This window comes from Pungitius pungitius, chromosome 16, assembly GCF_949316345.1.
Source record: "Pungitius pungitius chromosome 16, fPunPun2.1, whole genome shotgun sequence".
Lineage (NCBI taxonomy): Eukaryota > Metazoa > Chordata > Actinopteri > Perciformes > Gasterosteidae > Pungitius > Pungitius pungitius.
This window is the reverse complement of record NC_084915.1, coordinates 11,906,519-11,932,560: the sequence shown is the minus strand read 5'-3', so window position 1 is coordinate 11,932,560 and position 26,042 is coordinate 11,906,519. Positions and strand designations below refer to the sequence as shown.

Sequence of the window (26,042 nt, the reverse complement as noted above, 5' to 3'; positions counted from 1 at the left end):
CAACGTTCCCGTGGAAGAATCCATTATTAAAAAGGACCTTGAGAAACGGCTTATTGGTGAAGAAACGCATGTCTAATATTCACTCCGCCCTTCCTGTGAGCGCGGAGGGAGCGCAGCGCTCGGAGCGCGCTTTTTGATCCCGGAGTTCGGTCTTTGAGGCTGGACCCGCTCACGTAATAGTGTCGATCTCAGGAGAAAAGACGTCTTACCAGCACATGGAGGGACTGTTGTTGTCCGTTGCTGTGTTGGAAAAACTGCAGGCTGATAATGCTGTGCTGAGTCAACAAAAAAAATAAGTGAGTATAAAAGTTAGTTTTTTTTCCAGCTAAAAACAAGTTCTGAAGGCTTTGCCGGTGATGTTAAGCTTTAAGTCCTATACCCAGGTTTAGAAGCAGATAAATGGTTTTAAATTCATGCAGTTAAAGTATATTTCATATTTTTTTTAAAGTACCTCTGTCAGTCAGCGCTCTGGTTAAGCACAGATTTGAGATGAGAATTTTCACTATTTGGTTAGGAGTTGAAATCTTTACTGGAATAATTATTAGGCAAACTTTTTGTCTCAGCTATGGTCTGTTCAAATAGCGGAATGGATTTGCAACCTTGTGTGAATGGTCTATACTTCCTATTTACATACACACAAAAACTTAACTTGTTGTTTAAATGGCTGGTGTTCTGCAAAGAAGCATCACCTTCTAAAGAAGCATTTCATCTATCGGAGGGTTGGTCATGCGCTCATGTTTGAGTTATTAATTGGATGAAGGCACAGGGTGGACCATAATCTTTTCTTTAAGTTCTTCAAATAACCAGAAACAGCGTTTTGGCGTTTTCTAGTTCTTTGTAGCTGTTTATATTATATCCGTATATTACTTTTTAAAGAAATTGGTTTTTCAACCCTGGTCTTAAAGGTTATTTGTGGAACCAGCACTGGATCATATCACATCCCTCTAAAGAACCACTTTCATTTACAAATGACACCTTTATCTTCCTCTATTCAGAAGCACAGCTTCCAATCTAAGATTTGAATTGGCGTTTAAAAGACAAGCGGCAGCCTGGTTTCTCAGAATTGTTTGTCTGAGGACAATGTAGAGAAACAATGAGTGAAAACTTTGCAAGGAACCAAACAAACAAAGTTTGTCGTTTTTATATTTGTTATGCACTGCTTTTTCGATGATGACAGCTCTCCCATTGTGGAGATGGAATGAAGAGACTCCCAGTTCCCCCTCCTCCAAAAAACCCACTCAGGATCAGAGCTTCATGCTCCAGTTTTACCTCAGACCCGTGCACTACTTCTTTCAAGCCTGCGATGACCCACTCAACCACACTAGCTGTTGCCCGCTGCCTTCTTGTGTCTTTTTTTGTTTGTTTTGTGATTGGTGCCTCCGATCTGTAGAGGTCAGGCATGGTGGAAGAGGACGGTCATGTGCTGAAGGAGAAAACCGAGAAGCGGACATCGGAATGCCACAGGCTGTCTCGCTGCTGCCATTCCTGCTGGCACTCATGGGGTTTGGTGAGTGTCACCCAGCAATCGCAATGACGCATCATTCGAAAAGGCTTGCGGGATTTATGTGTTCACTTGATCAAGCATATACTTGGAAAGTTAAAAATGCTCTTCCACCCTGGAGGCCAAGGCAGAGGAGGGAAGCGTGTTACATATATTTTTGCCAGATTGATTTCTAAAATGTGTGTCAGCTAAAAATGATGGATCGCCTTTTACTACCATACCGTCCAAACATTAAAGAGAATATTCCAGTTATGTCATGTTATTGAATCACCAGTGAAATGAGCCAGATCTTTGTGGCCCCAGTAACAGGCAGCTCACAAGTCTCATCAAGAGAAACAAGGACAGTAACAAAAGCAGAAGTATAAAAAACAGCAGACAATAATTTGTTATCCATAGTGTAAAAATGTTTGTGCTAGATACATTAACAGGTCAAATGTTCTTTCACTTTGTCTTATGTGACTTTTCTTTATCATTTCCCGTAGCTCTTGCAGGGCTCAATATCTGGCCCTCCTTCCACGTTGCCCTCAGCAACGCCAGTGTGTTTGTGGACTTCAGCACAAAATCCAACGGCACCACCACCCGCCATTTGAGCCTTTCTCTGGTCAACACGGAAACCAACACCACCCTTCTGACCAGGACCATCCCCAACATCCAATCGGCCGGTCGGGTGGAGTTCAACTGTTCTTGCTTCCTGTATGCGGGAACTTTCCGCTTCCTGTTGAGGCAGACCAGCATCCCTGCTGTGTCTCATGCTAATGGCACACGCGAGCGTGGCGTGGAGAGGAACACCCAGTGGTGGAGTTCAGAACTGCAGGTGCAGTGGCCCACCTTCCACATCGGCGTGTACAGGTCCGGAAACCACACCGGATCATTTCAGGCAAGACAAACGTCAAACCCAAAAGGTGCATGGTGCTGCAGAGTGAGGACCAGAGTGACTCATACACCTCTTCTCTCTCTCTCTTTCTCTCCAACTCCAGGTCGGGATTTCCACTAACGAACACTTCCAGGCTTGTTCCAGCGGCACGGACTCGGCTCTCTTCTTAGAGGTCAGCCACGTGGAGTTCAACCAGATAGGCCGAGTCATCATCGACAAGGTCCGAGCGCGCACGCGCCAGCCGATCAAACCCCTCCGCTCCCAGAGCGTTGAGCTGTCCTGCGCCTTCCCCTTCACGGAAAGAGATTTCATACGAGTGGATTTGCGGTCTCCTCACGCAGCACAAGATGTGAAGAGCTCTGGACCGCTCTACCTGTCCCGCATCTTCTCCTACAAGCTGCTGGTGGAAAATGCCAACGCTTACAGGGGTGGTTGTGAGGGGACTGTGGCCGTTAAACTGATAACCCCGCCTTGTGCTCACGTCAATGGGAGAGTATTGCTGTACAAGGACGCAGGTGTTGGGATGCAAGCAGGTGAAACAGCCGTGATGGGGTTCGGAGCAGAGGAGCCCTCGTCTCCTCTGTTGGCCTTCAACTGGCTGACCCAGGGAGAGAACCAGACCGAATTCAACTGCTCCGTGTTTCACACCGGGAGGAATAAGTACTGCTTCCGCTTCATGTTCAACTTCAGTCGCTCCCCGAGTCCTGCACAGACCTGTTTGGTGGTTCACAGGAGTGCAGGTGAGATTTGGTGGATGGAGAGATTGGATCTCAAAACATATCACAAGTACAGGCATTGCATACTACAACTGGCTATTAGCTCTTGGACATCCCCTATTCCAGTGTAACTAATACCACTGTGCATAATGTCAGCACATTCATTCATCTTCTACGATGCGGATCCTTAGAGGATTGATAGCTGGAGGAGAGATGGGGTACATCCTGCGATTGGTCACCAATTATCAAATCACCACGCCAGTGTAGCATCTATATATCACGTGGTCTATATCATGCGAGATCATGGTTCCGTATTTTCAGCTCAGTGCAGAGGGGCCCTATTTGTTTTATTTCTAGGCTTTTTATTCCCTCAAAAGCACTGCACAAAATTGACATCAACAGAACATTCATTCATCCAATTTGTTTTTTCTGCAGAGTCATGGGGTCCATGGCTGCCGTGGAGTGGGTGCAGCGTGGGCTGCGGAGAGGGCGTGAGGGAACGAGTGCGTGAGTGTTTGCTGCCCTCTGGTGTGGAAGGGATGCAGTGCACCGGCATGGTGAAGGAACAGTCCCTCTGCTCGCTGGAGGACTGTGTGGGTCAGTTATCTCCTTTCCTCCCTCGTTTGCTTTCTCACATTTCCTCAAGTTTCTCCTCATCAAAAAATGGGGTTTCCTTAGAGCACATATTAATTTATTATTATATTATATCCTTTTCTCGGTCCCCAGCGTCGCCCGCTCCTTTCCCGTCCCGTCCCCCCGTGGGTGTCGGAGTCGCGACCCTAAGTGGTAACATGGTCGTGGTGGCTGGCATCTCCTTTTGCCTGGCTGTGATCCTGGCTACTGTTCTGGTCACTCTGTGGAGGAAGCTCTGCCGGGCCCCTCAGTGCAGCTCCGTGCGCAGAGGCTCCATGCACTCCCCCGGAGGACGCAAGCTCTCCGACGAGGCGTCCATCTGCGGCCACAGCCTCCAGAGGCCCAGCCTGTCCGAGGGCCTGAGCCCGCTGGGGGGCGGGGCTGTGGGTGTGGCGCACAAAGACAGGCCTTCCTTGTGCGGTCCGCCTCTCTCACAGACTCTGGTGGACCCAGAAAGGCTGTCCCCCACAGGGCAGAAGTTGCTGCCGCCGATATTTGGGTATGTTTGGAGTATCCTTTGCTTTCATCACCTGAGAACTTTACTGTCAAACCTTTGTTCTGTTCCTCCCGAGTCTTAGAAATAACAACAATGTATTTCTAGGTACCATTTGGCTCAGCAGCAGTTGAGAGAAATGAAGAAGAAGGGGTTAAAAGAGGCGACCCAGCTGTACCACGTCTCTTCAAGCCCAGTCCATGACACCATGTTAGGGACAGCTGCTTCCCCCACAAACATTCCCACGACAACCGGATTCACTCAACCCACACTCTCCGTGGGTCCCCAGGGCGACGCCAGCCACAGTCATTTCGGGATTGCAACTCCCATTTCTGAGCTGCCATCGGGGACAACTCGGGTCACGCCGGACAGATCGAGTCCCAGAGTGCAGCTCGTCTTAGGTCCTTCTCCTCATGCAACTGGGGGCAGCGCGAAATGGCGTGACCGCACTGCTGACTGGGTGGAGATGGTAGAGAGGAGTGGTTTTGCAGGTCTCAGAGGAGGAGGAGAAGGAGGAGAAGCAGGGCAGAGAAACTCCTTTAATAAGAATCCAAATTTCCGCCGGACTTCCAGCTTTAATGACACCAGACCCCAACCTCTTTCTTCTGTGCACCCCAGACCATTCAGAGAAAGGAGCATGACCCAGGTCAACTATCCAGCTTTATTTATGTGTTTGTATATATGTGTTCACATGTTGCTGATAACATTTTCTTGAATAAGAGAGATAACATATAATGTATGTCCTTTACAGGTGGGATCTCGGACCCTTCCTGAAGGAAGTTGTTGGAATAAAAGAGGATGGGAGAGGCAGCCATACAGCTCTTACCCCATTCCAGAGCACGGGGCCCCTGAGTGGGCTAAATTCGGGCCCCAGAGAAATGATCAAAGGAAGCCCTGGATAGAGACAGCTGCTCCTTACCCCGGCAATGACCTCAAACACGCAGGCACCAACACACGCAGCGTCTCTGCGTCTGAGAAACACGCCAAAGCAGAAGGCAGCGGCGCTCGGGACAGGCGGTGCAGCGGTGAGGCGGGAGGTCGGGTGGGAATCTCGGGGATCGGGGGTCCAGCCGCGGGCCCCGACAGCCTCAGCGTGGATCGCGCCGAGCAGAACTGGAACCGCCGCGGCCCGTCTCCTATCCAGAGGAACATCCTGGCCCGGAAGCTAAAGGAGGCCCAGTCGTGCTCCGGGGTCAAAGGGCGGCAGCGCAGCGCCACCTTCAGCGCGTCGCCCGCAGAGCACAAAAAAACTCGCTGCCACTCTCTGACGATGTCCGGAGGTGGAGGCTCGCCCTACAGGCTGAGTGAGGCCGAGCGGAGGATGCTGGACCTAGACCTGTCCTCAGCGTATGTGGGAGAAGAGGAGTAGGGGTTTGTGGTTCTGCACCGGGGAGGACCTTCCATCGCCAGTCACATGCATTCTCAGCCCAATCCTCTCTCCTGGATCTGTGCCCTTTAATCCGAACACAGACACACAGTAAAGATTGTATTGTATGTCTTCTATGTGACCTAAGCAACGTCAAGGATTGATTGATTGATAGAAGGATTGAGCAGTAAGCAGCTAAAGTAATATTATACCTTTTATACAAAGCACCGTTTCCTGGAAAGTACAAGATTCTTTACCGTCAACATTTAAGTAGGTTTTCAAATGATGAAACAAAGGTTGAAGTTCAAATGCAAAGAAATTTATTTTTTAATTCTGTATCACACGAGGGGATATGAGGCCGGTCACTTTCACATTTCCCCCGCTCCGCTGCCTGCCACGTCCAGGAAAAGCACAGGCCGCACCTTCATGGCGGTGTGTCTGAGGGAATACCAAAGGCCTTTCCAGGTCCCCCACACCACACCGTTGTCATGCAGGCCCTTGTACTTCCCTTTGCGGTAGAACTTCCCATTTAAGTTGGCTGCATGACATCTACAGATAAATGCACACAAGATTCAAAGCGATTCAACTTTACTTTTTCAAAGCAATTTCTTTGCGCTCTGCCACAATCTAGCAGAACAAATTGCAGAGAAGAAACTCTTTATTACCAGATAAGTTGTAATGCTTGTGCAAAATTCAAGCAGAGGGTAGATAACGCAAAGAGGAACGATGACACGCACTAGGTTGTTAAAAGGTCTCACCTGTTGAACCACCAACCTGCCCTATTCTCCTTGGCACAGTTGCCCTGAAGGTAGCGGTCGTTGTCCTGTCAATGACCATCCTCAGCGTTATCACAGTCGTCCTTTTCACTTTGTCAGCAGAACATGATGCGCCGGTAAAAAGGGACGGAGGACAAACCTGATCTCTGGTGCTGAACTGCATCCCGCTGAGGCAAGCAGACCACTGCTCCACCATCCCGCCTCCACCCGCCAGAGCATCTCCGGCTTTCCCACTATACAGCCCGTACTGGAGACGATACTTGTCCTGCAATGGACATTGAGGGAAGTGTTGTGTTTTGGGGAAGCACAGTTACTTCTGAGAACAATACGTCTGTAGAAATGTTAATCTTACGGCCTCATTGGTGATCTTGAAGTTCTCATAAAATGCGTGACTTCTCTTCCCTTCCCAGTCCATTAGATCTATCTTCACCAGGTTCTTGCCTGAGAAATACAAGTAAGAATTTAGAAGGAAACAAACAGGCAGAACATTCTGAGGGAACATATTTTTTTAAATTGAAATACTGCTTCTAAAAATAGATTTTGGGATCCAAATCATTTCTGACCGTCTGAGAGTAGCGAATAAATGTGCTCATTCCCCAGCCAAAATTCATCATTCCACAGTTTGAAGTCACCAAAGCCGTCTCTGTAGTCTACCCAGTCTCTAGAATGACAATAAAGCAGATGTATTACCTCCACGCATGAAACATGTGGAAGTTCACTAACACAGCACCTACGCTGTCATCTTTGCAAGGATTGTGGAAGTTTATAATTCTGTGAGTAGGTTAGCTCCTTTGCTTCAATACCTGTTGAAGTCAACTTTCCCATTGCGACGTCTCTGGAACACTGTCCACCCTCCTCCATCGTCCATGTCACAGTAGGCCAGAAAAGGCTCCTGGTGTTTTTGGGGTCTGATGCGGTAGAAACCGCTTGGTGGTTTCAGTCTGTCAAACAGCTCAGAGCAGTCTAGAACAACGGCAACCAAAAAAGACTTTAGAGATGGACGATAGTCATCCTCAACATTGTAGCTCATGATACACGTACTTAGTGGTGAATATTAGGAACACATTTCATGTCTTTTAGCCAATGTTTATTGGATTTTCCTGCATGCTTGCTTAAAATAAACGCTGAAACCCTCGTATGAAACGATAAGAGCTTTGCTCACCTTTGTCATAGACGATCAAATTGCCTGCGGGAGGAAGTGGTTTCATCTGTGTCACGGAGGAGCTGTCCAATGCCTCGCTGCTGTTGTGGTCTGCACCGGGGGCCGTGCCGGTTTCAGGTTTAGTATTTGTCGAGGCTGGTCGAAATGGCTGGAAGTACTTGTGCGTCTGCAAGTGCTCAACCTGCCAATTCCCGATCAAGAGTTTATTCTCCAGTTTCCTTATGCTGCGCTTGAGAGCTTCAACCTCTGGCCCGCACGATTCCACTGCCTTCGATGAGAGACATCAACTTCAGGTTTAACATATCCACATATTTGTTTTGATACTTGAAGACAGGTAAAAGCGTAGGGCCGCACCTACAGCTGGCATCTATGAAACCATTTTTATTGACGTGGACTCTCCGAACTTTTACCGCTCTGCCTGCAGTTTACGCTCTTTGATCGAAATGTTTTCCATTTTCAATGTCAACACAAAAAGTAAAAATACTGAAGCCCTTAAGAAATATGAACAGTAGTATGCTACATACTGACAACGGTGAAGAAGAGGCCATGGTTGGGTACACCAGAGCCAACAGCAGCAGCACTGCCACGGCTTTTAGGAGAAAGTCCTTTGCGGTTACGTCAGTCTGAAATTTGAATCAAAATGAGATAGAACAAATACTACAATTCTTCAAAATAGCTGCACCAGAAGCCTACCTTTAGTTCACGAAGCCTCCCCATGTTCGCTCAAGGTTCACTGTTCTTTTCCTCCGAAAAATGTGTCAGTAGATCATTTATGGGCTGGGTCGGTTCTGCATGGTCCACATTAGAGGATCCAGACTCCATCCACCCTCGCCAAAACATGAACTCCAGCCAGTTTGACATTTTCCTTTTCCATCAACAATCATGGATAAATGGGCTGATCCCAGACCTGCATATGTCCGTTTCTCTCTCTCTCTCTCTCTCTCTCTCTCTCTCTCTCTCTCTCTCTCTCTCTATATATATATATATATATATATATATATATATATATATATATATATATATACACAAATACAAAGCCATGTTCTGCCATTGTACTCCTTAAGGACTCCTTAAATAAATCAATGTTGGCTTTTTATTTACCTATTTATTTTTGTCTGGATATGTATTATTCTGTTTTTTTTTTACCCTGTCTTGAAAGGAGCAAATCCAAAAAGAAAAGAGTCCAGTGAAACACTATTGTTATTGCCAAGTGGTTTGGTTCTGCCTCAGACTGCAGTGTCTTTTACCTCGAATTCAGAACTTCACTGTTTTTGCCAAAAGGTGAACTTTCCATCGTTATATTGTTCGCCTTTAACTGAACAAAGAACATATTTCCACGAACTAAATCATTGCCATGGTTTTGCGTACTAGAAAAAGGGGCAAACCTTTGACGCAGCCTTTTAACGTTATAGGTTCGCAGCTCGGACGTAACTAAACGTGCGTTCAATTAGAAGCAGCTGTTGCAGAGAGGAGGGAGGTGTGACAGGGCTGGAGCTCATAGTAAGGCTCGGTCACTTCTGAGCAAAGACTAACGCAAGGAAACAAGAAGAAAAAGGGGGCTGAACGTCTTTTCTTTTTTTGTGAGCTCCAGGAAGTCCAAAACCGCGACGTTTGCAAAAAAGTGAATAGTGGACGGAGAGGAAAAATAAAACCCGGTTAACCTTTGAACCGTTTTCCTTTGTCCTCACATGAAGAAATCACGAGACGAACTCCCGTATACTTTCACCAATGACGGTAAGCAGGCGCGGAGGGGTTGCGTGTGGTATCCGGGGACATTAGACGGATAAACCGTATCAGGAGAAGAAGAAGGAGGAGGAGGAGGAACCGAGGGACTGTGCAACGGGTGCTTTGTGCTTTTTCCTTTGCGGTAATAATCCATTGTAGTCCCCTCGTTTTCTTTAGTAATCTGCAGTCTGAAGTCTTGATTGCTCAGTCAGTCAGCACACCGGTTGCTGCTTTAGGTCGAGGAAGCTCCAGTGCACCCTGGATGATGATGATGATGATTTTAGAAGTTCGATTCAAGTGTCTTTCTTTAAAAAGGTGTATTTGTGTGAAGTATACAGCATTTTACATCGGGGCTGCAACACGTTGTTCTCCTCTGGCCTAATGATTGATTTGCACTGACTTCGGAGCAACACGCTGAACAAAGGTGTTCCAATCAAGGGACGAGGGGCGGTTCACCTTACTACACCTTTTTGATTTCTCAATGCAGAAACTACACGCTCCAAACAAAGCGAGAAGGAAGACCCACACATCATGTCCTCTGTCCATTTCAGCCCGGGCTCGGATTCAGGTGTAAACGGGTGAGGAACGTCTCGTTTGCTGTTGCTTTGAATGTGAAATGTGGTGGTGATGCTGTTGTCTCTTTGGCCTAAGACCTCATCAATCTATCCAATGTATTATCTATCAGAAATGTTGCAAAGATGGAGGACGCTAAAGTTAAGATTGACGATGGAAAAGATGAAAGTGTGGACCCAGACACAATGTACCAGTAAGTTTGGATTTTATTTTTCTATGGCTTAAACCGCACACAGTTCTGTACCCTTCAGAAGAAAGATATTTAACGGGAAACTTTCTTCCTCTGCAGCAATATCCGAAAGAAGATAGCCCCTCTTGTTATGTCTTTTGGATTCCGGTAAGTCTGCTACAGAGAATAATTAACAATGATGATTAGTTCCTTGCTTGGTAGTGTTTGATTTTACCGGTCTACTGGTGCAGTATATTCGGTGTGATACTGATCCTGGTGGACTTTGTGCTGGTCATCGTGGACCTGTCCCTGCCAGCCAAGAGCAGAGAGGTTGGAGATGCCTTGGAGGCCGTATCCCTCCTCATCTCCTTCTTCTTTCTCGCTGACGTTCTCCTGCGGGTCTATGTGGAGGGGTGAGTGCGTATAGCTTTGTCCAAACCGTGCATGTTTTCTCAAGGTTTTTGGTCATTATATTTAGACTGTGTTGGAATAATTCAGTCAGAATTTAGTTAGGAAATGACTGCAATATATTGTAAAGTGTGACCACTGTTTAGTTCACGCAAGCCCTCAGAGATCCTTGCACAATTGCATGCTGTTTAAAAGAGTGAGGCATAGATTCCCGGAGTGGCCTGTCAGCAGAAGTCAAATGTGATTAGCTGTCAAACAGGAAGCTCTGAACAGGAAGGACAGGAAATGTAAATACAGGGTGGTTCCTTGGGGAAAATGAGGAGTATCACTGATTAAATACTTTCTGCTACAGCAAGTTTCACACGTATACTATTATTTGCACATTAACTGTCCCATGTCTTTGTAGGTTAAAGGTTTACTTCAGCTCCAAGCTGAACATCGTAGACGCCTGCGTTGTGGTCATCACGCTGGTGGTCACCATGATCTACACCTTCACTGACCTGACAGGAGCCAGCCTCATCCCCAGGTACCTGCACTCCCCACCATTACTTGAAATGGTTCCTACGGTTGTGTTAGACATTGGGTGCGTTTTGTAGTGGATAACATTTTTTTATGTATTATATTATGAGATTGTGACTAACAATTCTTGTATCTAAACTTTTCATATCAAGCAGAATTTCATGAACATAATTGGCTATAGTTTTATCTCAGATTGAACAATCAATTAAGAGAACATAAAAAAAAACTGTGTATACAGATAAGCAATGGATTATTTTTATTAAGTCCATGAAATATTTCTTTATATTGTTCAATCATTCAAAGCATTTATTTATTTTCATTTTTTCATCAGGGTGGTGACGTTTCTCCGTTTCCTGAGAATCATAATCCTGGTTAGGGTTTTCAGACTGGCCGCTCAGAGGAAAGAGCTGGAGAAGGTCACCAGGCGGATGGTAAGACGTCACTACGTGAATCCCTAATGTTCAGCAGAGTCTTCCTGATGATTGCAGCTCCGTAGGAATAGTTCATATCAAGCGAGGAAAGCGGCCTATTGCTTCCTTATTAATGACTCGTGTTTCTCAGATTTCTGAGAACAAGCGACGTTATCAAAAGGATGGATTTGACCTTGACCTTACCTATGTCACAGGTGGGTGTTACGTGCAGCGCAATGCCAAGTGAATTACAAAAACATCGTAATCTTTTTAAGAAATTGACGATTTCTACCTTTTACCCACTTCTTTTAGACCGCGTCATCGCCATGTCCTTTCCCTCCTCTGGGAAGCAGTCCTTCTATAGGAATCCAATCAGGGTAATTCTCACACAACCAGGTTTCACTTGAGATTCAAATCTGACCAAAGTTTGAAAATAATCCACCGTTACAAAGAACTTCAAGTTCCACATGAGTCTAAACCTATTCCTCCTCTCGCTGAAGGAGGTGGCAAGGTTCCTTGACACTAAACATGAAGGCCACTATAAAGTTTACAACCTGTGCAGTAAGTTCCCAGCTCCTCTCGCGTGTACTTTATTCCCGTCTACGTGGAACTCCACAAAACGTGTGCGTCTCATGCTCTGTTTGCAGGTGAGAAAGGCTACGACCCGCAGTTCTTCCACTACAGGGTTGAACGGGTGTTCATTGATGACCACAACGTCCCCTCGTTGGGGTGAGGAACGTTTTCCGTGCTGATTCGTCTTTTTCTTTTAGTCCACCCCTCCCTTTTGTAATTGTACTGAAGTAATTTAGATGACAGATTTGCAGCATAGGCTTTTATTTTATTGTAGGTACAGTGCTGATGCATTAGATTGACACAACCACTGTGCCCCGTGGTGTGAATAAAATGTGCACTTAGTATTCTGAACACGTACAGAAACGGGCTGCGTCACTAACTACGAGTTGTACAGTAGTTTTCCAGTGGTCCTGATGCGTTGTCCACTAATGTCTCTCTCAAGGGACCTGTTGAAATTCACCGCAAATGTGAGGGAGTGGATGTCCGCTGATCCCAAAAACATAATTGCCATTCACTGCAAAGGAGGGAAAGGTGACGCCAACTATCCAATCCGTTGTATTTTCATTTTGAATTGGGGAGGGAAAGAGTTTGCTGTACATTTCACTGGGTTTACTCTTTCACAGGTCGCACAGGTACTATGGTGTGCACCTGGTTTATTGACAGTGACCAGTTTGAGAGTGCAAAGGTACGTCTCGTCTCGTTCGGTGGATAAATCGTTTCAACCCTTCCCTGTAATGAACTTCTGTTCTGGCCAACAGGCCAGTCTTGATTTCTTTGGTGAGAGGAGGACCGACAAGAGTCAGAGCTCCAAGTTTCAGGGAGTGGAGACGCCTTCTCAGGTGAGAGCGAGCTACATTTATCATTTTAGGAGATTAAGACCATTTGAATGCATTTGGAGAAGAGCGAACGAGTGAGCGTTCCTTGTGCAACAGAGCCGGTACGTTGGATACTACGAGACCATGAAGAACAAGTTCAACAGACAGCTGCCTCCACCTCGAAGCCTTGTGATCAAGAGCATCCGCATCCACTCCATAGCAGGTAAGCCCAGCAAACCACGTCTCTTTATGTCCTACATAGAGCTTTGGTCCTGTGTTTAATGTCTTTTTTTTTTTTTTTTCTCACCACTCAGGTGTGGGTAAAGGTGATGGCAGCGATCTCAGGGTCAAGATAATTGTGAAGAAGGAGCTGGTTTTTCAGTGTGTGTGCGGCAAACAGGAAAACTGCAGAGTGAGACACACACACACTTGGCACATGTACGAATTGGGAACATCCAGATTTGTTTGACTTTTTTTTATTTTTTAGGTATTCCCCGATGTGGGCAGTAATGCAGCAGTCATCAACCTACAGAATGGGCCTGTGGTTGAAGGGGATGTGAAGGTTATGTTTGAATCCAGTGCTGTGAGTGCTTCCATTCACTAACTACATACAGGAGTAAAGCCAGTGTTCAGCTCGAGTGTCCTGTGATCCTCCTTTTTTTTCCCCCCAGGGTCTCCCAAAAGGATATGAAGATGTTCCATTCTACTTCTGGTTCAATACATCTTTCATAGAGGACAACAGGTCAGTCTGATGGTGATCATTCATTTAGCTCTCAAACGCTTGTGAGATTAGTAGTCTGAATTATATCTTCTCTCCCCAGGCTGTTTCTTCCCAGAGAAGAGCTGGATAATCCACACAAACCAAAGATGTGGGGCCTGTACAAGGAGGACTTTGGTGTCACTATGATTTTCTCAGAACCATAAAACATTTTGCATATGAAGAGCATTTGTACAAGCTTGTGCAAGAGGCCTGAAATTGCGATCCTTTTCTCAATCCACTTTAACTGAAATGTATGTGAAAGGCTTCTATTAAATGTCATCTGCCGCAATTGTGACTTGGTCTGTAGTTTACATTTGCACCAGATTAAATAATAGCCTCAAGTATTTGATTTACAAGTTGTCTAGTACCCAAAGTTTGAGAATAAGGAACTGTTCAGTCAGGCAATAGTTTACAACACACATGCCTAACATTTCAGTTTATGAAAGACCGTATGAAAGACCGTATTTCAGTCTTAAGGAGCTCCTCAGTATTGCAACAGACAAGTATCATGACATCATTTATTCACAAGTTGCAGTTCATCATTTCTTGTGAAGTTGACCATGTCCATCAAACCTGAAAGTTAACTAGCCAAACAATAAAGTGCAGATAGCATTAGTCTCACTTGAGACTGGTAAATACTTTACTGGCTTAAATCCCCACAAACTGTGCTTTGCGCCATATTTGCCATTTTGTCCCAGTTTACAAGAAAGTGTCTCATACTATGAAGTTTCGTGATAATTTCAATGTTTAAGCTTTTAGAGAGTTGCTTTGGTTGTTTATTTTGATACAAGGCACAAAGTATAATTGCAAAATATCAATCCTGTGCATTTCACATAAACAACTACTTCCTGAAAATTAAAGCAGGCATTGGAGAACAGCAGCTGACTGACCAGAAGTCAGAAAATCGATCCCGTACTTTGTTTAAACAAGTACTGTATTTGGTCTTCCTCCTCCCTCTCCTCAACAGAGGGTTTTTCGGGCAGCCCGAGCTAAGTTTCCTCCAAAACCATTGAAGAAGTCGCAGTTCTCCAGCTCATCGTATCGCCCGCTTTGCAGCAAGCAGAGCATCGTAGTTTTGCACATCTCCTTGCAGGGCACCGACACGTGTCCTTTGAACCTAAAGTACCAGAACTTCTGGAAGACCCGGTCGTCGTTGACGAAGGTCTTCAACATCCCGTCGCAGTCAGCAGGGAACAAGCTGGTCAGCCCGTAGGCCTCTGTAGCGCGGTACAGCAGGGTCCACTTGGGGTTCTGTTCTGGGCTACTCGGGGCTCCGGGACTGTGGTTGGCCTCAGTGAGGTTGAGGATGTAGGTTTCATGGTCGAGGACCAGCCTGGAGCTGCCGTTGTAATTCCCGTCTACATAGTAGACACGGTACCCTGAAGGAGAAGAGCTCAGGTTGCAGTGGCGTGTGAAATACTGTGAGGGCAGTAAACTAGTTCATGGACTCACCTGGGTTAAGCTTAATGTAAGTCGTGACGCTGGGCGCGATGAAGGCCACTCCCAACGGGCGGCTCATGGTGGCCTCGTCATAAAACATTTGGAACTCATCAAGATGCGTGTGGCCAAAAAACTGCCCGGTAATTGTAGTTTCATATCTGCAAAAGAAACCAATGGGGATGTTCAAAGAGGACTGGCCTTTGAAGAAAAACACAGCAGGCACAAGACCACATTGAAGAGCCGATCTAGTCATGCAAACGGAAGTGAAACAAGCGCTGCAAACATACAAACCCGTGCATCTTATATTAAACAGGTTATTTTTTTATGAGAGTTCAGAAAATAAAGCCCTCTGCTTGGGGACAACAGGAAGTAAACAAGTCACCGTCAAAACATTTTTGGGATGTGGCATCTTTTAAGTTCATGTCGTCATTGTAGCTACCTGTTGACAATGTGATAGTAGTTCCAGCTCCAGCTGCCAAGACACAGACCAGGCGGAATGTGACCGATTATATGTACCTAAGGAGGATTCAAGAGCACAGAAGATAATTGTACTAAAATAAAAAATGGTTCTCATAACCAGTATAAAGAAAAGGGAAGTAAAATGGCAACGTGGTAGAGTCTTCAATCACACGCGGCTTGGGTAGGACATGGACACGACAAATCCTTTAGTTATGCTGTCCTCACCTTCTCCCCCTTGTCCTCACTGGCCTGGAGAACATGGATTAGCCACTGCAGCTGGTTAGCAGGATCTGTGGAGTTCACCATCAGCCAGAAGTTCTCTCGGGCACAAAAGTTCATGTTGAGAGAGACCACCCTCAGACCAGGCTGAATCTCTAATGTGTAAAATCCCCCATATCTGAAATTACAGCAAGAGACACAGCTGAAGGATGGTTTTGGATCTTGGCTGTCCATAAAAAATACAAATTCCCTTACAATTAGGCAGTGAAATGAGAGTACTTCTGATCAAGGGGACACAAAAAAAAAAAAAAGTAAAGCCTTTGCTTTGTGATTTTATTCACGAGCCCTTACGAATCATGTACTGGTGACATGACCTGCACAGCAATGTCAAACAATAAACACACACCTTAAAGTCTTCAAAGCCTGCTTGGGTAACCATGGAGCCCATTCCTCTGCCATGGTGTCGTAGAGCCAGGCGCAGGATCTGTTGCCGTGAACGAACGGCGGGGGGAAGCTGTTCACCGGCGTGCTCTCGTGGTTCCCTATGGCAGGGTAAACTGTCACGTTAGGCCCCAGGTGTCTGGACAGAAGACAGGAGAGAAGTCAGTGGCTGCTTAATAGGTCTGTACTGTGAAGCTTGAACGGAGCTCCAAAAGGTCACATTTTTAGTTTAGTACTGCGGTTGGCCTGAAGCCCTGTTGCAAGCAGTTTGCAGTCAATTGAGATGGATCTTTAAAATTGACCCTCGTGCATCGGCTGTGCAGAGGATTGTGGGACAAAACAAGGTTGGCCTTAACCCTCCCTTAGCGTCAATGATTTGCTTAACTGCCTTCTGTTTGTCCAAGATACTGGTTTGCCCTCAATTTGTAAAATATGTCCCTCCGCTGGCCGTCTCCTTGTCCATTATTGCAATTGGACACACTGCAAACATTGCCCCTTTGGGGGGGGGGGGGGGCACTGGGGTTGATAACTACGGTGGTAGGAGCGCTTTGTGCGATTGCGGTTTTTGAAGCCAGATACCGAAGGAGATATCCTCTATGTGTAAACTTGCCTCGCAGCACAGGCCTCCAGCAACTCGTGTCAAACACCAGGCACAAAGCGGCAGCAAAAACATCCAACGCTATCGCCGTGTTTTGAGTCAGAGTACAAGGCCGCTCAGATTACATCTGAGTAACAGCTTTATCCAGAGATGCATTTATTATTGTGGTAAAGTTATCAGTATTAGCACGTACACATCCACGTGTGACAGAAGCAATTACATTTGTTAAAAATAAAAAAATTAAATTCAAATCCTAAAAGGGAAATTACTTGTGGATGAGCCTTGAGATGACCGTGAGCTCCGACAGCTGCTGTTTCCTGGTTTGAGACCAAACATTGTGCGCCGGTATGTCTCCGGTCCAGTACACCCAGTCCCACGGTCCGTCTCTGGCGGCGTTCTCCAGGAGGTTCTCCACCGTCCACAGGGGCAGATCGCACTTACTGTAGGTCCCCCAGTAGCCGGCCTCCATCTGCCGCCGGCCGGGAAAGCCGGAGCCGTTGCGACAGCACAGAGGGTCCTTGCAGTCTGCGGCGCTGCCGGCGACGTACTCCTGTCAGTGGAGGGGATTAGCATTTTCTTTGTAGAAGGGCTTTAACCAAAGCAAAGTCAGGTGACTGAAACCATACCGACTTGTGGTTAGTTAACCGAAGGGAAACTAAAAAAAGGAAACATTGCTTTTGAGAAGATGGGTAACTTTTAATTTCGTTTTAAAAAGGGCAGATTTCAGTTTGATTAAAACATTGTCCACAGTCATCATGAAACTGCATTAAATGCACTGAAGAATATAGCGTGAGAAAAAGGGGGTACAAAAAACAGTGTACCAGCACACGCTGTGGGGTGATTATTCCACTTAAACTCTGCATTGACTGATATTCTAAATGACTCACCTGGTCCCAGTGGATGTCAGTCAGAAACAGGACCCTGCTCTGTGGAGAGCCCGGTTTGGGGGGAGAGGGCGGCGTAACGGGGGGCTTCGGGGTCTTTGGCAGGGTGACGTTCCACGGGGCGTAGATGTCAAATTTGCCACAGGAAGGGCCCACAAGCACGGCGCACGCCTCAGTGGGCCACAGCAAGGACTGCTGCAGCGCCCGGATGAAGTCGTCCCTGAACAACTCGGCTATTTGTCGACAGACGAGCTCGTCGGCCAAGTGGAGACGAATGCAGGCCTCGCCTACCGCATATGCCACTCGCTCTTCATTCAAGTCGTTCTAGGAGAGGTCACAAGGGGGTGTGGGAAAAAAAAGTCCAGAAGGTCCTTAGCCATGAGGCTCACAACTCTGATCATTTTCTAGATCATAAATAACCCTTGACATTATATTTAAGTCACTGTAAGAGAGGGTCTTTCACTTGAATATGGTCCGTTTAGAGGAGACATTTGGAGGTCAAACCCATTGAAGTCATTGTGAGACGGAGCACTTGAGGTCAACATAGACCACATGATTGAAATGTTGCAAGGTGGTTTTTGTGCAGTTTTCCTCACAGGTCGAGAGATAGACAGATAAGCGATAAGATTCTAAAAGACCACGAAGTAAGGCATCTTCATATAGCGGCCTAATGCCACAATTGATTGTAACACTAAAAGTTATTAGTAAAACACTTAGAACATAAAAAGTGGAAACACTTGGTGGTAGAAATATTGCCATTGATTGTATAAATACTCGTTACGAAGTGCATTAACTTTTAGCGAGGTGTAACTACTCAAAAGAGAAACTTATTCTAGACATTTAATCGAAACCAGACGGCCCACAAAAGGTCAACAACATCAGCATCCTCTTTAGTGTCCCCGGGGGGGGGAGAAACCAGCGCTAACATTTACCAGCAGAGCGATGTCAAGGATGGTGAACACGGCCTTGCACAAGCCACAGCTGACGTTCCTCCAGTTGAACCCCACACTCGGACGGGCGAACTCCTCCATGAACGCCACGCCGGGCTGCTGCGGGGTCGCTGCGGGATGACAGGAGCCGAGCAGCGGCCACATCAAAACCAAGGCGCAGGTTACGAGTCCCGAGCGGGGCGGCGGCATCGCGGGGAGCTTCATCGATGCGGGACGGCTCCTTCCGGGGAGCCAGACACTGTTGGCGGGGGGAGGAGGGCGGGGGGGGACGCGTCAAGGAAGTAACACTCTGCGGCGCAACTTGACGCCTCGCTTTCGGTTAAGAAATGACTGGTACTGCCGCCCGCTAGCGAGCTAGTCCTGTTGTTATGTAAGGAACCGAGAGTCAGGTGACTTGTCACGTGGCACGCTTTTTTCTCACCGCCGAGCTGATTGTTTCTGCGCCGCAGCCGGTGGGTCGATTTGGTCGATTTGGAGAATCGTTTGATATTTCCAACCCGGCTATTTGGAAACGAGTTTACGTCATGATAACGGCAGTCACTTTTTCAATGGTGCAGCAGTTACACCGTCGCTGTATCCCAAAAGTTTAAGCGTACATTCCCAACATGAGCCGAGTTACACTGTGTGTACAACATCTCAACACATTCTGTTTTTTGGTTGATAACTCTCATCGAAACAGGACTATGGATCCTAAAAAAAGCTATTGAATGTCGTTTGAGAAATCTGCACCCACAGCACGTGAGCTGGGCTCGAGGGTTCACTACACACACGAGTCAAAAGTGATTTGACAAGTCAGTTTTAAGCGCAAGGTTCACTGACAGCAGAATTCCTGAAGCTTTCAGCCCCATCTTGTGGCCCTCAGTGGACAAGTGAACTACCAACGGAATCGTCACGATAGAAAAATCTAAATAAATGAAATAAAAGATCAAGGATTTGTCATAAATATAGAACGTTTATTGCATTGTGTATAAAAGCATTGGGTCTGCACACTTTGGATCAGTTTCTATCTGACTCATTGCTGACACGGAATATAACTCCATACTGGATTCTTACCCAGTTGGCCAATTATTTTATCAGCCATTATAAAAGAGCACATGGACTAATAAACATTTATATCTCAAATTTAATTTATACAGCAACATTACACATACTATTGAAATTGTGAAGCAAAAGTGGTCTCTTACATTATTTACAGTGGCTATAGATACATCATTGAGTGTGAAGTGGTTTGATTAGTGTAAGTTGTAACACGAGGGTGCAGACTGCAGTGAAGGCCTTCACTTGTCTTGCATCTTCTCCAGAATGGGGACAATCATGTCAAACTTGGGTCTCTTGGCAGGGTCTTCGTTCATGCACAGCCTCATCAGCTTACAGATATGAGGAGAAATCCCAGGTGGAATGGTTGGCCGAAGGCCTTCGAGAGCCACCTGAGAATGAGCGTGGTGTTGGGGTAACGACGTTAAAAACATCTGGATACTCTGAATATTTTGAAGGTATGGAGCTGTATTTGTGAGGGATACAGAAAGAGCCATTGTCTAGACAAAAAAACCCTCCACTTACCTTCATGCCTATCTCCATGTGTGAGAGGTCAGCAAAAGGGACCTCTCTGGTAACCAGCTCCCACAATAACACGGCAAAGCTCCACATGTCGGCAGATCTTCTGTTGATGTCTTCGGGCTTCTTTTGCAAGGCTGCACACGAGAGGGAAAAGGGGCACTTAAAAAACTAATTTGGTGGTTGGTTTTTATTCTGTAACACGGACAACACACCGGATGACTACCACTTAACTGAGACTAAATTATACCGTACAGGATGTTCCTTGTTATATGACTCATGGAGTCTGAGAAGGCATTACAAGGAGGAGAACAAAGAAGGGATTAATACCTTCAGGGGCCATCCATGCTGGGGAGTAACTACGACCGGGACACTGGAAGGAGAACTTTGCATCCGCCATGCTTATTCTGGCAGTCATGTCCTCATCGATCTGCAAATCAAACATCTGGCTATTCAACTGGAGTCACAGGATCTCCTTCATTGGGAGTGTGCGTAGAGGCAGTAATAAACGTATTACTAGTAGACTCGTGAACCGTTGAGCCGTGTCTCACCATGACATGCTTACTGTTGAGGTAAAGCCGGGATACCATTGGTTCTAAGGTGTGAAGGAAAGCCATGCCACTGGAGATGTCCAACGCAAACTTCACTGCTTGGCTTTGGTCTACCACCAGAGCTGAGGAAGAGGAAGAATGGCACAGGTGGACAGGAGAGAATAGTTCAAAGTATGACGGGGAGAGCATGGTTGTGCGATGTCATCCGTCTACGATAGAATACCTCAGCCTTATTGCTTTCGATGCCGGAAATGAAAAAAGCCATTTTGACTTTGTATGTGAATTCAAGTACGTACTAGTTCCCTGGTGCAGTATGTTGAAGAGGGATCCGTACGGCATGTAGTGGGTAATGATGATGGGGTGGGGGGATGGAGGTGACTGACAGGCCCCAAGAACCGGCAGTACGTTGGGATGAGAAAAAATCCTTTGGAGACATGACACAGAGAATGTAATGTTGAAACTACAAAGTAATTTATTCTTGAAACACAGAGAGCTTTCTCAGATGATTAGGAATAAATGAGACCAGAAATGTCTTAAAAATGTTCCCATTCTCTGCAGTTGTATCATTTTTGGACCCTTCAAAGTTAAACTAAAGCTTTCATTTCAGCAGTACACGTCTGATTATATGTTTCCTCAGAATATTTCCACTTATTCTCACTCCAAATGCTTTCATGTGTGCTACAATTCTTAAAAGAAACAACTGACGCCTGCATGAAAGCCTGCTGCCAAGTTCTTTCAATTCCACACGTAGCCTTCCTTTTTGTCCTATTAAGGTTTTGTTGAGAGTTTCATTCTTTCACTTAAAAGTTCTTCCGAAGTCGTTTGCATTCATTAAACGGGGAAAACATGCACTCAATCACATGCATCCTCACATTAACACTTTGTTTACCAGGATGTGATAGTCAGCCCAAATGCTCATATGGTTGCAAGTGGTTGGTACAGACGGCAGAACTAAACGTATTAGCCTCAGTTAGGCCATCAAACAGATTGACAGCACGTGATTATATGAAGCCCGTGAACGGACTCTGATATGTGTGCAGACACCACAATAAAGGCCCTGTACGAGCCAACGTAAAGCACCACCCTTCCTTTAGGCACCGTCACAAGGCCGACGTGTAAAATTACCTGAGTTTTGGATGCTCCTCGTTGAAGTCTCTGCTCTTCCTGGTGGTCCAGTCTCTCACCTGAAGCACCTTCACTATAATTTCGTCTCCTTGCCACCGTCCCTGCCACAACTGCAGAGGGAGCACACAGCCCAATGAACGACTGGGCAACCGAAAATACATTTAAAAAGGGCAGAAACAGCAGTAAACTCAGAGTGCAACAGACCTCTCCAGACTGATTTTCATTGATCTTCGCCAGTAGCGAAAGCTGCTTGAAATCAATACCGGCCTGCTTGTTGAGGGTACCATTACCTGAAGGAGACCAAAGAGGAATAACCAAACATCCTGATATGATATGAGGACTTTTCCCTTTCATCGGGTGAACTATACTCACGAGGTCGTGTTCGCATGGTTCCCTTCCAGAAGGTTTCCTTGTAGGGTACCTTGGTCAAACTCTGACCCAATTTTTCTGCCTTTTCTGAAATATGAATAAAGAACAATACAAAGGTGGTGATACTTTTTTAAATTAGTTTTTAATGTAATAATTAATCTGTACTAAAAGGCTCATAAATGGCCTCTGACCTTGAAGCAGTTGGCTCAGGTGAGGCTTTGCCTTGTCCAGAGGTGTCTGTGCATACCTATTACACACACACACCTGGGCACCGCTGGTCACCAGGTCCTAAAGAAAAGGGGTTATGATAGGTCATTGGTCGGGTAGGTTTTGGATTAAAAACAAAGACACTTTCTCTGGAACAGCTTGTGCAGAACAGTGTGTGTGTGTGTGATGTGTGTGTGTGTGTGTGATGTGTTAAATCGCACCTCTGCCACTTCGTCTTGGCCCCAGAAGCAGGCGTAGTGAAGTGGTGTGTTTCCATGCTCATTGACTGTATTTGGGTCGGCTTTGCACTGAATCAGCTGGTGGGTGAGACAAAAAAAAAAGAACCATGAAAAAGCAAGTTTTCTCCAGGCCTCTCTTTCTCTCTGACCCCGACTGGTCCAGTTGTAACCGTGTAGCGTGCTTACCTTAGCCACAATGTCTCTGTGTCCATGGCTGGCAGCGAGGTGCAACGGGGTGTCATCTCCACGGTTCATCACGTTGATACGAGCGCCCCGCATGATGAGCATGTCGACGACTCCGCTCCTCCCTTCCCTGCACGCCCAGTGGAGGGGGCTGAAGCCGTGGTCGTCCCTGAAACGAAAAAAAAAAAAAATGAAAAACCAATCTCGAAAAAGCTGTGCTGAACGTGCTTTATAAACGGTTGAAGGTCTACTTAGAGTGTTTTTGACCAAATGCATATGGTGCACTCTCAATAACTCTGAGCATGTATGAGCCATCCGTGGGGTTTGCTCTTCCACTACCTGCTAATCTTTATTTAGACATAAGCACGCTTCCTCGTGCCGATCTTACCAGTGACGAATATATATATATATCAACGGCGAGGCCGGAATGCCTGCTTAACACTGCTGCCGTCTGCAAGGAGCCAGGCTGCCACCTACGTGTTACTGGCTCCTTTACATTAGGTGACCCCGGGGCAGCTGCTGCTGCTGCTGCTGCTGCTGCTGCTTCTCACGAGTCCCCTCAAAGCCACAAAACTCTACACTCCGTTTTGACAATAAACCTCGAGGAGTAGGAAATAGCGGCAGGACTAGTGTCACACCGTAGTGAAATAGCAGTTGGTCACTCTGTCTGTCAATCTGGATCCAGACCAAGCCCCGCGCGCTATAAAAAGTAACAAAAAAAAAAAACCTCAGGAATGACGGGAGAGGAAAATACACAGTGGAATCCTGTTGTACACATTCTGTGTGGGTCTCCCTCTCTCTTCTTCCCTGTGTCTTCCTGTGTCACTCGCTCAAACACACACAGCTCCCCAGGGGGAGATCCAAAACGGCACTTAACGTCATTATCCAGTTCCTACTTTCAGCATGAAAATTCTGGGATGGGGAGTGGGGGGGGTTGGGGGGGGGCTCATTCATACCGACACAACGCTAACTTTTCAAATAACTGGATGTCCTGAAGAGTTGAAAGACACAGCCCGAGTCTCTCCTCTTCAACAGGCCTCGCGGCATAATGACGGGTCTCTCGGATGTTTGTGTGGGACTGCAGCGAGCTGCCTGAGAAGCTCCGTCAGCGGAGGCCTGGCCCTGTATGGGCTTGAACGGAGGAAATGGCCTTGGCTGTTGCGTGGTTGGCTCGCGGCACTGCAGCCTCTGAAAAGGCAACGTCAACAAACTGCACATATATGGCCGGGCCTAAGAATGAGATAGCAGAGGTCTTTAGCAGTGAGGTCTCGTAGCTCCTTTCTGGAAAGGGAGTGTTGTTAACACGCACAAGTGCTCAGATTGTGCTAAATGTCCATTTTGAATTCAATTATCGCTCGTAATTTGGTTCAATTCGTGAAGTTTTAAAACATTTAAAACAATTTAGGAGATTTCTTTCTAGAGAACAGAGACATGTCTTCCAACGTTAAAAAGACAGAATAAATAGAATAAATCATTTCAGCACGATATTCAAAGGTTTTCTGTGATATTTGTGATGGGTTTTGGGTTGTACTCTGTTACCGGAGTCATTCACGTCATTACTCAACCTCCAACCAACTGCTTTTAGCCACACACACACGCACACACACACAGTTTTTTGGGATGACATCATAAGGAGAGAAACCCAAGAAGAAGAGGGAAACGACTGGAATGGAACAACCAAAGCTGCGTGATGTTCAGCGGCGTGTGTGGAGTTGCAAGGAGAGCACAATGTGGAAACTATTTGAGCACCTCTAATGCGCCCGGGCCTGCTTAGTGTGCACACGCACCGGCACAGACTCACTCACCCGCCAAATGTGGTACATTTGCTATAAAGTCCACGCCATCCCATTAGAGCAGTGCACTTCCATTGTTTTCCGCACAGGTTTCACACCCAGGAGACAACGAAGAGGACACGTACATGCAGATCGACCGGCTTACCCCAGGTTGAGGTCATTCTCTGTGTTGTCCAACCACAGACGGACGGCCACAGAGTTCCCTTCTCGGCACTGGGTGAAGATGTCATCCATTGCTTCCTCTCTGCACCGCGTACTCTTTCTGTCTCTGTTGGGATCAGGGAACGTGTGGCCTTGTAAAACAAAGACTCCTTTTATGAGAGAGTTTTTTTTTTTTCGGCTCCTGGATAACTGAGGCAAAGATAGTGATTAGTTGAAATGGTAATGCGCTGTACACCTCGTCCATGGGGAGGTTTTCTGTAGTGGGGGAATGTTCCCAAGTTCACTTCCATTCGCTTACTCTCAGTGGAAAACAAATGTGTTTATTTCCAAGAGTTCCGCATGTAAACCCGGTGCCTTACGTTGTGTCTGTTAGCCTATAGTAGCAGTTTATTCCTATAAATTAAGCATTAACAGTGATCCAGTTATAGCCCCACGATTGTTAAATGCAACATTTACACCATGTGCTGCGCAAAAATAAAAAGAAATAAAAGGCAGACAGGGTCCATTGATAATGAAATCATAAGGTCCTTAAATAGACATTACATTACATTTGGCTCTATCCACCTCCGCTGGAATCGGATGGGCTGGCCTATTGGATCACTGAAATCTTTTGTTAAAAAGTCAAAGCGGATTTGGACATCCAGATGAAAACATCCGCAACCGCAATGGAAACAAAACTAGAGGTTTCATAAAAAGCTAAAAAGCCGTTCTCCAAACTCTTACCGGCTGCTAATCGATTCGGCTTCTCTTCTCTTCTCTTCTCTTCTCTTCTCTTCTTTCTTTTCCGTTTTTTTCCCCCCAAACGAAAGTCGGTCGTCTCCTGAACTTTGGGAGCAGAGACTAATCGTCCGCAGTCCACGCCCCGCTGCTGCGACTCGATGTGCGCTACTGGTGAGGAGTTTAAAGAGGAGCTCTGCTGCTCGGGAGCCCGCGGCCCGGGACACCGGCGCCGCAGCGCCCCCTGCCGGCGGCCTCACGATAACTCATCTCTCACTGTTACACGACAGTTGATCCAATGGTGGACAATGAAAACAAAAAGGTTTAATCAAGACGACCATCATGTCATTGGAGGAAATATACCCAAATGTAAAATATCTGTCTATAAGGGTTGGCTACCTAAAGATGTATTTTGTTTTAAAGCCAATTTAAATTAATTGCATCATTTACAAGTGTGCTTTCCAATTAAACGGAATTACAATGTCTTTGATAATATCTAACTGGACTGATAATGACATTTCTACAGCTGAATTGGTCCTGTCTCTGGTGGCCTAATTAAGTAATGTAAAATACTGCTAACTTATCTTGGGTCTTTCTGCTTATAGGCCAACGTGTAGCCTCTGTGTCAGAGCTAATTGGTCCTATATATCAGCATGGCTGATCCATTGGTGGCATTTA

At 46.2% G+C, this 26,042-nt stretch overlaps 5 protein-coding genes across 7 annotated transcripts; 2 read left to right on the top strand and 3 right to left on the bottom strand.

Annotated features, from left to right (window-relative positions):
• The first annotated feature begins 106 nt into the window (after window positions 1-106).
• LOC119215877 (thrombospondin type-1 domain-containing protein 1) lies at window positions 107-5,901 on the top strand. Its single transcript, XM_037468373.2, has 8 exons — window positions 107-296; window positions 1,391-1,507; window positions 1,984-2,378; window positions 2,479-3,115; window positions 3,527-3,688; window positions 3,818-4,223; window positions 4,326-4,863; window positions 4,969-5,901. The coding sequence occupies exons 2-8, from the start codon at window positions 1,456-1,458 to the stop codon at window positions 5,584-5,586; spliced, it is 2,808 nt and encodes a 935-aa protein (XP_037324270.2). The 5' UTR covers window positions 107-296; window positions 1,391-1,455; the 3' UTR covers window positions 5,587-5,901.
• Window positions 5,902-5,951: 50 nt separating this feature from the next.
• Window positions 5,952-8,427, bottom strand: fgl1b (fibrinogen like 1B). Its single transcript, XM_037468374.2, has 9 exons — window positions 8,215-8,427; window positions 8,046-8,144; window positions 7,522-7,789; window positions 7,163-7,322; window positions 6,923-7,020; window positions 6,712-6,800; window positions 6,499-6,624; window positions 6,342-6,406; window positions 5,952-6,132 (listed from the first exon to the last, which is right to left on the bottom strand). The coding sequence occupies exons 1-9, from the start codon at window positions 8,236-8,238 to the stop codon at window positions 5,952-5,954; spliced, it is 1,110 nt and encodes a 369-aa protein (XP_037324271.1). The 5' UTR covers window positions 8,239-8,427.
• A 505-nt stretch (window positions 8,428-8,932) lies between these two features.
• On the top strand, window positions 8,933-13,792 carry tpte (transmembrane phosphatase with tensin homology). Of its 2 annotated transcripts, none has more exons than XM_037467905.2 (19): window positions 8,933-9,255; window positions 9,734-9,824; window positions 9,932-10,012; window positions 10,109-10,156; window positions 10,240-10,401; window positions 10,803-10,922; window positions 11,247-11,346; window positions 11,477-11,540; window positions 11,638-11,702; window positions 11,826-11,886; window positions 11,973-12,054; window positions 12,341-12,429; window positions 12,522-12,583; window positions 12,657-12,737; window positions 12,831-12,936; window positions 13,028-13,125; window positions 13,201-13,296; window positions 13,385-13,455; window positions 13,535-13,791. In XM_037467905.2, the coding sequence occupies exons 1-19, from the start codon at window positions 9,210-9,212 to the stop codon at window positions 13,635-13,637; spliced, it is 1,626 nt and encodes a 541-aa protein (XP_037323802.2). In that variant the 5' UTR covers window positions 8,933-9,209; the 3' UTR covers window positions 13,638-13,791. The 2 variants fall into 2 exon arrangements, with proteins under 2 accessions (XP_037323802.2, XP_037323803.2); XM_037467906.2 differs by lacking the exon at window positions 8,933-9,255 and adding an exon at window positions 9,265-9,388 and having other exon boundaries at window positions 13,535-13,792.
• A 178-nt stretch (window positions 13,793-13,970) lies between these two features.
• On the bottom strand, window positions 13,971-18,866 carry smpd1 (sphingomyelin phosphodiesterase 1). Its single transcript, XM_037467904.2, has 8 exons — window positions 18,447-18,866; window positions 17,518-17,838; window positions 16,900-17,180; window positions 15,998-16,171; window positions 15,598-15,769; window positions 15,353-15,429; window positions 14,926-15,071; window positions 13,971-14,852 (listed from the first exon to the last, which is right to left on the bottom strand). The coding sequence occupies exons 1-8, from the start codon at window positions 18,666-18,668 to the stop codon at window positions 14,434-14,436; spliced, it is 1,812 nt and encodes a 603-aa protein (XP_037323801.2). The 5' UTR covers window positions 18,669-18,866; the 3' UTR covers window positions 13,971-14,433.
• A 536-nt stretch (window positions 18,867-19,402) lies between these two features.
• Window positions 19,403-25,567, bottom strand: ilk (integrin-linked kinase). Of its 2 annotated transcripts, none has more exons than XM_062558216.1 (13): window positions 25,371-25,567; window positions 24,631-24,778; window positions 22,696-22,861; window positions 22,492-22,587; window positions 22,255-22,351; window positions 22,067-22,150; window positions 21,899-21,984; window positions 21,695-21,804; window positions 20,866-20,993; window positions 20,570-20,691; window positions 20,349-20,448; window positions 20,025-20,155; window positions 19,403-19,891 (listed from the first exon to the last, which is right to left on the bottom strand). In XM_062558216.1, exons 2-13 carry the CDS (start codon window positions 24,717-24,719, stop codon window positions 19,742-19,744), a joined length of 1,359 nt encoding a protein of 452 aa, XP_062414200.1. In that variant the 5' UTR covers window positions 24,720-24,778; window positions 25,371-25,567; the 3' UTR covers window positions 19,403-19,741. The 2 variants fall into 2 exon arrangements, with proteins under 2 accessions (XP_062414200.1, XP_037324399.1); XM_037468502.2 differs by having other exon boundaries at window positions 24,631-24,753.
• Window positions 25,568-26,042: the final 475 nt, after the last annotated feature.

What these genes read in the sequence shown, in the direction of transcription:
- ilk (XM_062558216.1), bottom strand. Translation starts at nt 24,719, where the DNA reads ATGGATGACATCTTCACCCAGTGCCGAGAAGGGAACTCTGTGGCCGTC. An exon ending in AACCATGCGAACACGACCTC is followed by an intron (nt 21,985 to 22,066) that starts GTGAGTATAGTT and finishes GGTCTCCTTCAG; the next exon opens with GTAATGGTACCCTCAACAAG. An exon ending in GAGGAGCATCCAAAACTCAG is followed by an intron (nt 20,994 to 21,694) that starts GTAATTTTACAC and finishes ATGTCTCCAAAG; the next exon opens with GATTTTTTCTCATCCCAACG.
- smpd1 (XM_037467904.2), bottom strand. Translation starts at nt 18,668, where the DNA reads ATGAAGCTCCCCGCGATGCCGCCGCCCCGCTCGGGACTCGTAACCTGC. An exon ending in TCCTTGACATCGCTCTGCTG is followed by an intron (nt 17,839 to 18,446) that starts GTAAATGTTAGC and finishes GACCTCTCCTAG; the next exon opens with AACGACTTGAATGAAGAGCG. An exon ending in TACTATCACATTGTCAACAG is followed by an intron (nt 15,072 to 15,352) that starts GTAGCTACAATG and finishes TTTCTTTTGCAG; the next exon opens with ATATGAAACTACAATTACCG.
- tpte (XM_037467905.2), top strand. Translation starts at nt 9,210, where the DNA reads ATGAAGAAATCACGAGACGAACTCCCGTATACTTTCACCAATGACG. An exon ending in TGACCTTACCTATGTCACAG is followed by an intron (nt 11,541 to 11,637) that starts GTGGGTGTTACG and finishes CACTTCTTTTAG; the next exon opens with ACCGCGTCATCGCCATGTCC. An exon ending in CCGCATCCACTCCATAGCAG is followed by an intron (nt 12,937 to 13,027) that starts GTAAGCCCAGCA and finishes CTCACCACTCAG; the next exon opens with GTGTGGGTAAAGGTGATGGC.
- fgl1b (XM_037468374.2), bottom strand. Translation starts at nt 8,238, where the DNA reads ATGGGGAGGCTTCGTGAACTAAAG. An exon ending in CCTCTTCTTCACCGTTGTCA is followed by an intron (nt 7,790 to 8,045) that starts GTATGTAGCATA and finishes CTCTCATCGAAG; the next exon opens with GCAGTGGAATCGTGCGGGCC. An exon ending in GGGAAAGTTGACTTCAACAG is followed by an intron (nt 7,021 to 7,162) that starts GTATTGAAGCAA and finishes TTGTCATTCTAG; the next exon opens with AGACTGGGTAGACTACAGAG.
- LOC119215877 (XM_037468373.2), top strand. Translation starts at nt 1,456, where the DNA reads ATGCCACAGGCTGTCTCGCTGCTGCCATTCCTGCTGGCACTCATGGGG. An exon ending in GCTGGCACTCATGGGGTTTG is followed by an intron (nt 1,508 to 1,983) that starts GTGAGTGTCACC and finishes CATTTCCCGTAG; the next exon opens with CTCTTGCAGGGCTCAATATC. An exon ending in CTCGCTGGAGGACTGTGTGG is followed by an intron (nt 3,689 to 3,817) that starts GTCAGTTATCTC and finishes CTCGGTCCCCAG; the next exon opens with CGTCGCCCGCTCCTTTCCCG.